The sequence below is a fragment of the Podarcis gaigeae genome (assembly GCF_964106915.1).
Source record: "Podarcis gaigeae genome assembly, chromosome: 12".
NCBI lineage: Eukaryota > Metazoa > Chordata > Lepidosauria > Squamata > Lacertidae > Podarcis > Podarcis gaigeae.
This window is the reverse complement of record NC_139688.1, coordinates 40,673,079-40,687,101: the sequence shown is the minus strand read 5'-3', so window position 1 is coordinate 40,687,101 and position 14,023 is coordinate 40,673,079. Positions and strand designations below refer to the sequence as shown.

General features: G+C 44.2%; 1 protein-coding gene and 1 long non-coding RNA gene across 15 annotated transcripts in view; one reads left to right on the top strand and one right to left on the bottom strand.

Annotated features, from left to right (window-relative positions):
• The window catches only part of ZNF385D (zinc finger protein 385D), a 571,924-nt gene extending 565,931 nt beyond the window's left edge, over positions 1 to 5,993 (top strand). For all 14 annotated transcript variants that reach the window (XM_083705882.1, XM_083705891.1, XM_083705890.1 and 11 more), the window contains one exon: positions 1,348 to 5,993. In XM_083705882.1, the coding sequence (XP_083562008.1) occupies positions 1,348 to 1,581 (234 nt within the window). In that variant the 3' untranslated portion in view covers positions 1,582 to 5,993. The remainder of the gene's footprint in view (positions 1 to 1,347) is intronic.
• Positions 1 to 14,023, bottom strand: part of LOC310828487 — a 125,467-nt gene that overhangs the window by 102,597 nt on the left and 8,847 nt on the right. The window contains exon 2 of the long non-coding RNA XR_014556956.1: positions 11,799 to 11,881. This is a non-coding gene — a long non-coding RNA (uncharacterized lncRNA). The remainder of the gene's footprint in view (positions 1 to 11,798; positions 11,882 to 14,023) is intronic.

Here is a 14,023-nt window from a genome sequence, read left to right as displayed (position 1 = left end):
GGTGCGCTCCCGCTGCTCGGTCCCAGCGCCTGCCAACCTAGCAGTTCGAAAGCACCTCCGGGTGCAAGTAGATAAATAGGGACCGCTTACTAGCGGGAAGGTAAACGGCGTTTCCGTGTGCAGCTCTGGCTCGCCAGAGCAGCCATGTCACGCTGGCCACGTGACCCGGAAGTGTCTCCGGACAGCGCTGGCCCCTGGCCTCTTAAGTGAGATGGGCGCACAACCCCAGAGTCTGTCAAGACTGGCCCGTATGGGCAGGGGTACCTTTACCTTTTATCAGGGAAAGCAGAGCAGAGATTCCTTAGGCTTTTCCAAGTTTTCTAACCTGATACTTAGGCCTCCCAATGAGGTTTCTCCAAGTGTTCAGTTGTAGCAATTGCAAAGCTCAATTAATTTTTGAGTTTGGCCAGAGGAGGCTTGCCTATGATTCCTAGGATACTGAATGTGAAGAAAATAGAGAGACAGAGCACTGAGCTAACTGGGAGCCATTGTCACGTTCTCTTGGCCTCTTCTGCTTTATTAAGAGAATAAAACTAGTTATTCCTACCAACTTCAGACATCCCCCACCCCACTGTGAAGTAAGCAGAGGGAGAGATTCCTCCATCTGTTGTAGGCCTGGGTGAATGTCAGTGGTTTTGTTTTTTAGGTTAAAAGATTCATTTTAGCTTTTAAAACAACTCCTTGCATCACACTCTGTCTCCAGTGCTCTGCAGGCGGCCTCCTTGGTCAACACACTTCATGGAATATCTACAGGAGGGCCTTGGGGTCTCCTATGGGCATTCCAGGAAGCACACCAACAACTGGAAACCACAGAGTGCTGCAGAGTTAGCAAGAAGAACACCACACTCATTTCCAGGGCTTATTTCTTTTTTTGCCCCTCCTCCAATGTATGGTTGAGAAGAAGAAAAAAAATTAAGCTGAAATTTGATCACTGTCCTGAGATGCTTGGAGGAAGGAAGGGCGTGGGTCAAAATCCACTAAGTAGGAATGTAACTAACGCATCAGAAAATAACCAGTATGTAATAATGATGACCACAGGGCTGATAATGCGGGGTGCTTTTAACTGAGTGAAAATGTAGCGGTCAGTTTTGGGATGTAAAACAAGCAAGCAAGCAACTCTTTCTCATCAAAATTCCATGTCCCAATTTGTCCAGTGTCAAAGCAAATTTGTAGCAAAAAGATAAACTTCCACACATATCCTTTCTTCTATTTTGTCTTCCTTTAAAACTTTTGATTCACCTTTCTGCCTGAAATGCCACTTAATGCCACCTCTGAAAAGCTATCTTCATTGTGGGCAATCTGCGCAAGTAATACTTATTGTTTGTTTTTTCCCTTTTTCTCCCACAGGTGAAACTAGTATTTTCAAAGGAACCTTCAAAACCAATGGCTCCACGGATTCTACCAAACCCACTAGCAGCTGCCGCAGCAGCTGCTGCTGTGGCTGTAAATTCCCCTTTCAGTCTTCGAACAGCCCCACCAGCGACCCTCTTTCAGACTTCAGCACTCCCTCCGGCACTCCTTCGACCTGCGCCGGGGCCTATACGGACCACCCACACGCCTGTCCTGTTTGCTCCATACTGAACTCCGGGAAGGAATTAATTGTACTGCAATAATTTTTCAGAGCAAAAGCAAAACAAGAACAATGAACTATGCAGTGTTAATTTATAGTTTAAAGTAAAACAAACTATATATATATATATAAATAAATATATAAAAATAAAATCGAAGAGCTAGGACTTTTGATAAGAGACCCGAACAAATTCTAAAGAGGGGAAAGAGGCAGTATTTTCTCCAGATGAGAATTTTTCTTAAATATTACCACTTTAGAAGTAACCATTATACCATTATATATATATATATATATATATATATATATAGACTGTGCTTTTTTTTGGCACATATCTCCCCTGCAGTGTCTTTCCTGCTTACGAAACAGCAAAACACAATTGTCTCAAGGGCATTAATCGGTTCCAATGTACATAAAATACTTAATTCTGTAGAATAAAAGGGGGAGGGGAGGGGAACAGAAACACTGTGAATAGTAGTACTCTTACCAATGCTCCTGCCAAGTCGGCATTTCCTATTTAGCTGAGTAAAAGTAGATACAATAGATGTCTTGTTAAACACTAGTATTGTGTCTCTATGTATGCCACTAGGTTCACAAACCGAGAAGAAGTAAATGTTATCATCTCTCTCTCAAGTGGTTTGCCACAAATGATCATAGACCTAGGTAGCAATTATGGTCTACAATCCTATGCGCACATAGTGTGGGAGTCAGCCCCATTGCACTTAGGGAAACTTAAGCTTCCGAGTACACGTGCCTAGGATTGCAGCGTTAGTCTCTTTCCCATATTCAAAATTTGCCAACGAGTCACGTTCAGAAAAGAGAGGAAGGGACGACGATTTCCCTGCAAGCACTGAATGAGCTGCACTGGAGCCAAACTCCATCCAGCAATGTGCAGCAAGACCTCTTAACTTCTTTTCGAACAGCAGGCCCTCTATTTTGCCCTTCTTGCATCATCCCAAGCTGCTTTTTTTAAATTGTCCAGAATTTTTAATGTACCTTGCAGCGTTATTTAAAGGGACTAGGGATTCACTATCCAGGAAAGAAGAAGAAAGTTATGCTGCTCTTGAATTTCCCTGCATGTTTGCCTGGGGACTACTGAAGAGACACAGTGTGCGCAAATTGCTCAGTGGTAATAGAGACCTTAACCTGCACTAATCTGAACTTGCATTAGCATTATCAGCAGAAACCTATGAGGTTAAAGGCTAGAGGAAACTGGCCTTTGCTCTTCAGCCAAGAGTCAGCAATATGTGGCAGTGTGGAGGTAGGGGCAGCTACACCCATTCTGTGCAGCAGACAGTGCACATTGCTGGCCTCGCTACTCTTGCCTGCAACACCGCCATCAGATGGTCAGCAGCAGGGACATGGGACCTTCCCTTACCTCAGGTCACCTATTGATGCTGGCAGCCAACTTCTATCTTGGACTGCACCTGTTGCTGTTGTTTTTTGTCATGTCCCCACTTTAATGCTACAGCCTTTGCCAAAGATTTCTGGAAATCAACCTTTGGTGAGGCACTGAGAATTCTCCTTTGAGGATCCCTGGATGCTCTCCTGTAGAACTAGACTCCTAAAGTCTGGTGGAAAGAGGAAATGACAGCTAAACCAGTTCAGGACTGCTGAGTGGATAACGTCAACCTCATGTTACATGGAAGTTACTGCATATTTCCCAAACTTGGGTCTCCAACTGTTTTTGGACTGCAACGCCTAATGGGAATTGTAGTCCAGAAACAGCTGGAGACCCAAGTTTGGGGGAACCCTGTGTCAGACACTAATAAAACTGAGCATTGGCCTTGTCTAGGAAAGGGAGCCAAGCTTGTGAAATACTTTGTTTTAACCCACACAAGTGAGCAGACAAAGAAGGAGCATTTGTTACGGGGGTTGTGATATGGGTTAATAATGTACATTGCTACTGATATGATCCATTTAAATATATGTGAAGATGTGTCTTATGAGATAGTCACATATACTTGTGTGGAACAGGTAGAACCCTTGAACCCTAAACCCTGTCCCTGGCCTTTATGTAGTAACCTCTTCAGGACACATGTTCACTGTGAGGGTTTGAAAAAAATGAAGTATTGGAGATCTATAGAGCTATACTGTATATATGCCAGAGTTAAAAAAAATAACTTATAAAGAATATATATATATATAATAATTATATATAGCCATTCAGTTTTAGATATGGGTCAATAAGTGGTTGGCAACAAACAGCAGAGAAGATGGGGAAGGAATGCACATGTTTTGAATCTCTGATATTTGCTGCTGACATTTTTCCCCCCACAGAGAGCTGAAAAGGATATTATAAATAATATGAGATGATCTGCTCAGTCAGATTCAGCCATACTGATTTGCAGCTGCAGTGCCTGCAAGTAGATTTTAGCTACAAAAAAAGTAAACCATATTTTTTGAATTAAGTGGGGAGCAGGAGATTAAAGGCTATTCATAAAATGCTAGTGATGCAAAACATTGGCCATAGATTTGCTAAAACATTCACATGTTTTTTAAATATTAGCACTTGAGGATTTTTATGCTTAGAGAATATTGACCAAGAGTTATTCATTTGTATTTACTTTTGTGGTTTTTTTTTTTTTTTAAGAAAAAGCTGTCCACTTATAAGGGGTGTATGTGTGTATATGTGTCCGCCCATCACACACACACACACACACACACACACACACTCTTTACATATGCATTATGATAAAGTAAAAGGAGGAAGAAGGAAGTTTGTGCTGTTCCAAGAATAAAGGGTTGGGTCCAAAGGTGCCCTTTTGTGAAGAGGAGAGGTTCTTCCATTCTCAGAAAGGTACTTGCTATTTGCAGAAGGGGATTAAAGCCAATGAAACCCTGCCCCCGCCCCCGCCCCCCGCCGCAGATGTTCAAAGGGCATGGGGGCTGCAGGAGGAAGTTAGATCTGACGGCATGGAGCACTTGATCCAGCCCATTATGTGCCTCCAAAATCCAAAGAGATTCATTTTTCTTTTACATGTTAATTTACAAAGCTAGCTCTTTATGAACAATTTTAGAAAAAAAAATCACCCATTTTACTTGCAAATGTTTGTGCCTTGAAGATAAAGCACCTTTTTTGTTTTTTGTTTTGTTTTTGGACTGTCTTAATCTTTAACCAGATATAGGAAGTCAGTCGAGGAATTTAGTGGTCTTCATGCACTTTCATTAAGCGAAAGGCTCAGCATCTTTAATATGAGGAATTTCAAAATTCGTACTTCAGGATGTTGAATAACCATTAGTTCCCTGTAAGCTGATGAACAGATTTATTCCTAAAGCATTGGGATCTTGCAACATAGCACTTTTGGAAATAATACTACTATAGAAAGCTTGGTCCAGTGCCCCATAAAAGTGAGCACAATTAACCCATTCTGACCACACTAATTAGACCAGTAACTGGCCCTGATTCCAAAACAGCCTGTTTCTTTCCATAAGTTGCTGACTTACAAATCCCATCGTCCCTGGCTGGGACTGATGAGAACTGGAGTCCAATGACTTAAGGAGGGCCACATATTCGTCCCCCCCCCCACCTTACAGCATTAACATATTACAGCTATTATTGGGATGCTACTGAAAATAGCCTTTCCATGGGAAAATCGCCTCTGTCCTGGATGTTCTGTTTAGAAGTGCTTGTCACACAGATAAGAGTTACCGCATTCTGAGTCACTGGGGACATGGGAGTGGGAGGTACTGTGGCCAGTACAGGGATTATCTTCTATATGGAAGCTGTTTTTGACGGCATCTCCACGACAACTGTGAGATGTGCTCCAGCAATATGTCTCGGCTTTTTTTTTTTTTTTTTTTACAATGTAGCTGCAATAAGGACAATATCCTCAGCACTCCGGCATGTGCACACATGGCAGTGGTTTTTTCAAGCCAAGTTTTATGGGTTTTTGATTTTTTTTAAATTGGCCCATAGAGCCTTTGCTTGTGGCCACAGAAGGAAACCACTGAGAACCTAGCCATAGAGTACTGAGGATGTGCCAAAGGCAGAGCTGCCTTGGAAAGGATTTTTCACATATGGCATAATATGCAAAACTGAAGTCATGCTACTGCTCTTATCAAAACGAATAGATTTGTTCTTTTAATATTTTGGCCTGTGGCATGTATGGAGGCACAGTACAAATGGCAGAGATAATCAAAGTTTTGCTAGAAATAAAAGAGTCATTCCTACTCTTTTCATCAGCTGGTCCATGCTTTTTTAAGTTGCTTAAATCTCTCTCTCTCTCCCTCCCCCCACCCCCTGTCCTCCCCTTTTCTTGTCATCACAGTGCTGTATGCAAACATTTCTCTTTCTCTCTGTCCCTATCTTTCTCTCTCACTCACACAGACGAGTCTCTCGTAGACTTCAGCTGTAAGCAACAAACAATCATTTTTATGTCTCTTATTCACTACCTAATAAAGGATGAAGCCTAAATGTTAAGAACGCGTGGAGGATTTTTGTGCATTGCATTGTCCCACTGCATGCTGACTTGCTGAACCTCTCTGTGTAATGAGCGGAACAACTGCCATTTGGATTCTGCATCGCCAAACTTGGGTGTTCCTGTGCCTGCCTACCAAGTTTGGAAGCTGCCCCAATAATAAGATGGTGGTTTCTGCATACACGAGGGACTTTCTAGGTATGCAGAAATTAAAAACAAAGCACCATCCCTCAAGAAGATGGAAGTGTACAAGGATGTTTTGTTTGCGACTGCAGAATCAATGTAGACAGTGGAATCTATGAGTACAATTGAGCAAAGGTATAAGGGTGTCAGGCAGGGGGGACAGGACTGGTGAACAAAACTGAAGGAGAATTAGGGCATGGGTGATGGGTGGACATTGCCGGTCAGAATGTGTAATATGTTTGCAAATCCAACAGTTCAAATTAAGACAAAAAGGGTTTGGGGAGGGGATTGGGAGGGCGTGCATACATACCACCTAAGTTCAATCTTGGAAATGTGGTATGCATTTTCTCATGACTGCTAACCCCATGCATCACTCATCCCAAGCTTTTCTGACTGATACTGCGATAAATGGTAGCCACAGAACAGAAATGAATGTTGGACGATGAGCAAAATGGACATGTTGAACAAGGGACGGATACAAATTGACATGGCCGTTTCTTCAGATATGACTAGTTGCTGTATGGGAACCTGTTTGCTACCTCATTGGGGTAGCTCAGGAGTCACTAAGATGATGCTGTGCTGTCTCTGAAGTCTTCTCTCAACATCTATTAAGTCTTGGAGCACTCCAACTTACTCACAGTTTAGTCGTCAAATGGTGAGGACAGTTACTTCCTCTTCCTTGAAAAGTACAAAATAAATTATTAATTAAACAACATAGAAATGGAGGAGGAAGTTGGAAGAATGTCCAACTATCAGGTCTATATGCTTTCCGAAATTCAGATTAATTGTACTGAGCCAAACATTTCAGATTCCTTGGAAAAGCAGTGTGTGTGTGTGTGTGTGTGTGTGTATGTGCATATTTTCCCTGTCTTGGGGAGGGAGCTAATAGAGGGAGATGTGGCAAGGGAGGTTGGTGCTCCAACACTTAACTCATAAGTCCAAATATGCCCAATGCACCTGAAAAGGTTGGTGACTCCAGGGGCATAGTCATGTATTAGTGCACAACACAGATTGAAAACAAAACTTTCTGAAGAGCCACATTTGTAAAATACCTGTGGCAATATGCTGAAAAAATGTGGCATTTCTTGATATCACTCTGATTAAATAATAAAACTCTGATTAAAAAATTTCGGAATATCATAATTCTAGAAATTAGTTACATCAATCAAGAACCTATAAAGACATAAGAAGCTGCCACAGACTGTGAATCCACGGTCTATATGATTATTCAGGAGAGAGCAGGCAGCCACTATCTCAAGGAAGAGGCTCCCCCTCCCATTCTATTGCCTGAGAAAATTGTTAACAAGAGTTAAAAGAAAACCACTTGGTGGTTTTGATCCTGTTAAATGAAATGAGTGTTTTCTACATATTTCAAAAAGTGGTTTGCCACTGGATGATGATCTTTCCGTCTTTAGTTGTCAGGCATCAAAAGGGATATTTAGAAATGTTGTTTGCTACAGAAGATATGCTACTTGTGCCCCTTTGGTTTTTAGGTCCTGCATTTAAAGTAGATGTTGGGAGAATGTGATTGAAACATCACAAAACCTATGACTGGGTGCAAATTAATTTGCTGGTCTGGTCCAGCAATTGGCCCTCCTGAACCCTTTCTATGCATAAGGAAGGAGAGTTGAAGAGAAGCACATTGTGAGACATTGTGGTTGGAATATATATCCAACCGGTCATGAGAGCAGAGCAAGTCATACACAGAGGAAAAGGTGTATATAGTCTAAATCAGCGGTTCTCAACCTGTGGGTGCTCAGATGTTGTTGGACTACAACTCCCATCATCCCTGAACTCTGGCCTTACTAGGGGTGATGGGAGTTAGTTCAACAACCTCTGGGGACCCACAGGTTGAGAAAAGAGGTAAAGGGTAAAGGGACCCCTGACCATTAGGACCAGTCGTGGCTGACTCGCTTTATTGGCCAAGGGAGCCGGCGTACAGCTTCCGGGTCATGTGGCCAGCATGACTAAGCCGCTTCTGGCGAACCAGAGCAGCGCACAGAAACACCATTTATCTTTCTGCCGGACAGTACCTATTTATCTATTTGCACTTTGATGTGCTTTTGAACTGCTAGGTTGGCAGGAACAGGGACAGAGCAACGGGAGCTCACCCCATCGCAGGGATTCGAATCATCAACCTTCTGATCGGCAAGTCCTAGGCTCTGTGGTTTAACCCACAGCGCCACCCACATCCCCAGGTTGAGAAAGGCCGGTCTAAATGAAGCCTCCTGCAGATGTGAAGGAATTGAACAAAACCTTCACCATGCATTTTCTCTACCACTGAGTTATGCCCTTCCCTCAAGCGGTCAAGCAAAGGATCCAAACAGTAAAACATGGGTAAGGGGTCAGTCTGATAGTGTAGAAAAGATAAGAAGAAAGGTCTAGTAACTGGATAGCTCAGTCGGTAGCTCATGAGACTCTGAATTTCAGGTTCGTGGGTTCAAGCTCCACACTGGGCAAAAGTTATCTGTGTTGCAGAGATTTGGACTAGATGACCCTCCTGGCCCTTCCAAATCTACAATTCTCTTATTCTAACTGGAACAAAGAAAAACCATGAAAACATCTCTCACGAGCCTCTGAAATGTTGAAATCAAGACTGGGCACCTGAGGATGTAGTATCAGAAAAGGAAACAGGGCCTGTAGAGGAATAATCAACAGTTGCATTATGTGTCTGAGAGGGACAGCGTCACTAGTCTGCAACCTACCTAGATAAGCAACTGAAGACCCACAGTCAAATCCAACTCTCTGAGAGGTGCACGTACCATTCTACAACAGCAAAAGGTTTGTTGGGTAGTATTTGTCGGAACAGGACTTGGAAGCGGTCTGTTTAGGAGATTGGGCCTTTGACCTGCCAGCCTCCATTTCCTTCTAAAAGTACCACTCTGGCAAAGCTAGTTGCCACCTAAAGGTAAGTAGACTACTAACTAGAATGAATTATTTGAGCCTGTAGTGAGGGTCATTGGGGGTCTTAATACATTTTCTGAACCTTGTGCCACCCTCATAGGAAATTTGTAAAAGTTATATTGTTTGAAAACCCATGTGTGCAGGTTGAGACAGGTTTTAGATTTCCCCAGGGCAGGGGCCTATAACCTTGTACTTGTAAAGCACCAAGAGCATTAACGTTGCTATATCATCTTCATCATTTCTCTACTCTTGGGAAATGGAAAGAAATCTCATCCCCCTTTCTCATCTGCATTCACAAAGAAAAGTGTCTGGAGGATTGAGTGCAGCTCCTGAACAACATGGGATGAAGATGAAATGAAATTTACTGGTGATGGCAGAAGTGGGTGGGAACATTTTCTTCTGTGAACATCCTTATATTGGGATCCAAATCAACGGGCTGTATCCAATGGTAGTCATACTCAAAGTAGACCCATTTGAATGAATGGACGTACTGTAACTAACTTAGATCCTTTAACTGGATACCACCCAATACAGTAACTAGTGATAAACAATAATATGAAGGTATCCATATTAAATGTAGCATGTAATATGTTATTGAAAGTTTCACACTATTCAATAAAGTCCAAACACCCATGGCCATAAATAAATGCATATATAAAGAGCTGCAGTTTCCGTTCCCTCCCCGTTTTTTGACAATTAATTTTCCAGCCATCAGCTCTATGGAGAATAGACTTCAAGGATTGAGCCTCTTGGCTCAAATCCCAGCAGGCCAATAGAAAGAACAAAGAGTTTATTATTTTATAGATTGACATAATTATTGAAGGCCAGGCTCATGAATTCTGCATGCCAGTGGATGTTAATGTGGACTCTCTATCTGTCATTTACATGGGAAGCACATCACAGACTCCGGCAGGAATACAAAGTGGTCTGGATGGCTTTAAAACAACAGCATAGCAAGGCAAAATTAGTGGCGTATGTGGGCCATAGGATTTTAGACCGACCTTCATTTGTTATTTTTGTCTTGGCGAAACACACACACTGTGTGACTCACACACTTTGAATTCAACAATGCCATTTGTCTTAATACACATGATGTAGAACTAAAAACCACACAGCTCTAGCCATCCAGGTAACACGTGGACTAGGTCTCATTTACACAGCTGGCCAAAGCAGAGGATAATTGTTTCCTGGCTAGAGAGCCTCCTTGGTTCTAGGCACCATAAAAGAGGCCGGCGCAACTCCAGAAATGTGTTTACAATTGACCATGATTTATTAAACACAGCCATTCTCAAACAACCAGGATTACAACTCATCCAAATGCTATTTAATTTTAAAAAATAATCTGGTAGGCTGCTCTTACAGCTCTACACAGATGAATATGCTACTTTTATGTTCTCAATGCAATCTTGAATGTGTGTAAGAGTGTGAAAGGTTTGCACGTCTCTTCTCATTTTCTTCATCAAAATGCTCTTAGGCAAGCAAAATAGACAATTTGAGGGTAAGAGACTTTATCACAGTGGCCAGCCCCACCCTATCCAACGCTCATTCGTTGAACAAAGTTTGAACTATGTGAGCAGATGCTTGAACATGCATTGGTTGGGGTAAGCCTCTCACCTGCACGGCCCTGTTCATTTTATGTGCATGAGATATTTGTAAGCATTTTTTTTATCACCCTTCAATTATATTCCAAGAAAGGTTTTCACCTCTGAAACGGCATTCATTGTGAACACATGAAGAGGGCTGTGGGACCATGCAAGCAAACATCCTCATCTCTGCTTCCCTGTGGTGAGCAGGCAGGCCTTAATGGAGGTTGTAGGCATATTCAGTTGACTGCTTATAAGCGTCCCGACAGCTGGGGAAGGGTTGTGACTTCAGCCAAATGCACTTGCACTCTGCCTTTCTTGCTCAATACAAGGAAAATCCAAGTAGAGTGGGTGGTGTGTAGTGGGGGCGGAGGATGGTGTATGTGTCTGTACATGATTTGGAAAATGCCCTCTTAGGAATAACCCCTGAACACAGCTTCCATCTCCAAAGGTAACTTGTTTGACAAGGTCTGTCTGTGTATTGTGTGCAGGTGTCTCTCCAGAGATAAGAAATACTATTAGATGCAACACAGGACAGTGATATTCCGTACCTGGAAGAGAAGTGGAGATTTGGGCTGGATCTAGACACATCAAAGAAGTGTTTCAGTTAAACGTGTTGTAAACTCATATAGGGAAAGACTGGACTCCACAGCGCCATCTGGTGTCACAGTGTTATATTGCATATACAACGCACATAAAATGCCTTTTCTTTATCAATTTAGCTGTTCCTGCAGTGCACTTGCAGTACTATGACATGACATGTTCCGGCTTCTAAGATTCTAATTTAAACATAATTTTTATAAAGGTCCAGGAATTATGGTCTCTACATGCACAATGCAGCCCCTCTCCCTATTATACATTTGCAAAGTTTCTGAATGTCAATTTACATTGGCATTCAACTGCAGCAGATTCTTCAGAGAATGAAGAGGACAAACTTAGGCATGTAACTACAAATCAAACTCTAGAATCATGGAATTGCAAAGTTAGAAGGGAACCCAAGGGTGATCTATTCCAACACCCTGCAATGCAGGAATCTCAACTAAATCCTATATGGCAGAAGGCCGTCAGACCTCAGCTTAAAAACATCCACCAGAGGAGAGTCAACCACCTTTCATGGTAATCCGTTCAAGCAGCACTTACCGTCAGAAGCTTCTTCCTGATGTTGAGTCAGACGCTTCTTTCTTGTCACTCAAAGCCATTGTTTTGGGTCCTACCCTCCAGACCTGCGGGTAAGCAATGGTAAACAAATTTAATAACTGATGATGATGTTAAAAACATCCTTGCTCCATCTTCCATGTGGCAGCCCTTTAGATATTTGGAAGCTATCATCGCTTCTCTCAGTCTCCTCTTTACCAGGATGAACATACCCAGTTCCTTCAACTGTTCCTCATAAGGCTTGGTTTCCAGACCCAAGAGTCTTGTGGTACCTTAAAGACTTAGAAACTTATTACAGGATGAGATTTCATGGAGTAGGGCCTGTTGATGCAACAAACTAACATGGCTACCTTTCTGGAAATGTAAACATAGGTCAACCCTTTCTCTATTTTGCCTGATATTATTCAGCCTGACTTGGCAGTGGTTCTCGAGGGTATCAGGCAGAGGTCTTCCCCATCACTTCTTACCAGTTCCTTTCAGTTGGAGATACCAGGAATTGAACCAGGGACATTTCGCATGCAAAATGTGTTATTTGCCCACAAACTATAGCTCCCACAGCTTGTTGGTTAGTGTCAGAGCCACCCGAGGTCCCAGCTCACAAGAGACCAAAATCCAGTCCAAGTTATATACAAAAGGTTTTATTGAAGAACATTGTTGTCGTTACATCCAAGCTCCGTGGCTCAGCATCTTTTACCCTTAGATGTTTGAAGTCCCCTCTGAGTCAGTCCCGCCCCTGCACCAGCTTAAGAGGCTTGTACTGCTCCACCTTTTCCTCTCCTTCCTTTTCCGCAGGGTCTTCCTGCCCCCCTGTGCTCCCTCCCTTCGGGACTCCCCCGAGGCTGAGTCTTCTGACGCCTGCTCCCCCCTCCTTCGTGCTTTGGGACCAGGCTCCTCCTCAGGGCTCTCCTCATTTCCGCGCGCCTCCACATTTGAACTTGGCGCGCGTACGTTGCCTCTGACCTTCCTTTCGACCGTTACGCTACTCTCGGTACTACACTCCTCCCCTTCCGGCAGGATGTTCTGCTCCGAACTCCTTCCCCTCTCTGCTCCCTGTTCTGCTCTTTCTGACACACTGGTAACTCCACCCCCTTCACTCCGTTCCGACGGAGAGGCCGGTCCCGATCTCCAACCCCCACTGGGGATTCCCTCTTCGTTCCCCTGCTTCTGACTGCTTCCCTCTCTACTGCCCCTTGGCCTGACCAGGGGGGCTCCCTTTTGGGAATCCTCGGATTCACTTGACGGACTCACTGACAACCTCGGGTCATCGTCGTCCTCTTCCTCGTCACCCTGGGACCCCTCCCCCTCGCTCTCTGTCCCTGAAACCCTGACATCCATCCCCCCCTCGAAGCCCCCCCTTCCCCCCTCCCGCCCATCGGGTGCAGGTTGTAGGAGCTGCAGCTCTTCGGAGGTGGATGCAGGATACAGGTTGTGTACCTCCATTTCCTCTGCTTGCAGTTCGGTGTATGAGTGTTCGAATTCGGGTTCTTGACCCAAAGTGTTCTCTTCTCCCTCTTCCATTGGTACCTCGTCTGGTGCTGCCGGCCAAGGTCCCGTCAGCCATTTCCTGTGCCAGTCCTCCTCTGGTTGCTCGTCCCACCAATAAGAGGGTTCTGTGTCCACCCCTGAGCACGATCCCCTGGGCGGGCTAGATTCTGGCGTTCTCTCCTCGGCTGAAGAAAAACCCCGGAAAGTACTGTCTGAGAGTGTGGGCGTAAAGAGCCAGTCATCAAAGTACTCGGCTGGCATGGGTCTATGCGGGAAAAGGGCATGGAACTCGTCTTTTAGAAGAGGTTCGTCTAAGGCGTAGCCGGGCACCCAACCGTTGGCATTGGCTGGAGTGCCCTCTGTGGCTAGAAAGTATTCTACCCCCTCTTTCCCCCATCTCGAGTCCAGGATTTCTGTGACCTCGTTGAGTGGTTCGGCCCTAGGCGCCCTCTCCCTCTCCTGTGACTTAGTGTGTAGTTGCGGGACTGTTTCAGACTCCTGAAACCTGTGCGGTGCCTTGTAGGGGGTGAGCACCGACCTGTGAAATACCGGATGCACTCTGGAACCTTCGGGGAGGGCTAGTCGAAAGGCTACAGGGTTGATCTTAGCCTCCACCTGGTACGGCCCTAACTGCCTGTGCCCTAGCTTCTTCTTGGCCAACGACTTGGCTGGCATCGCTTGGGCGGCTAACCACACCCAGTCCCCCACCTGGATCTCCTCCCCCG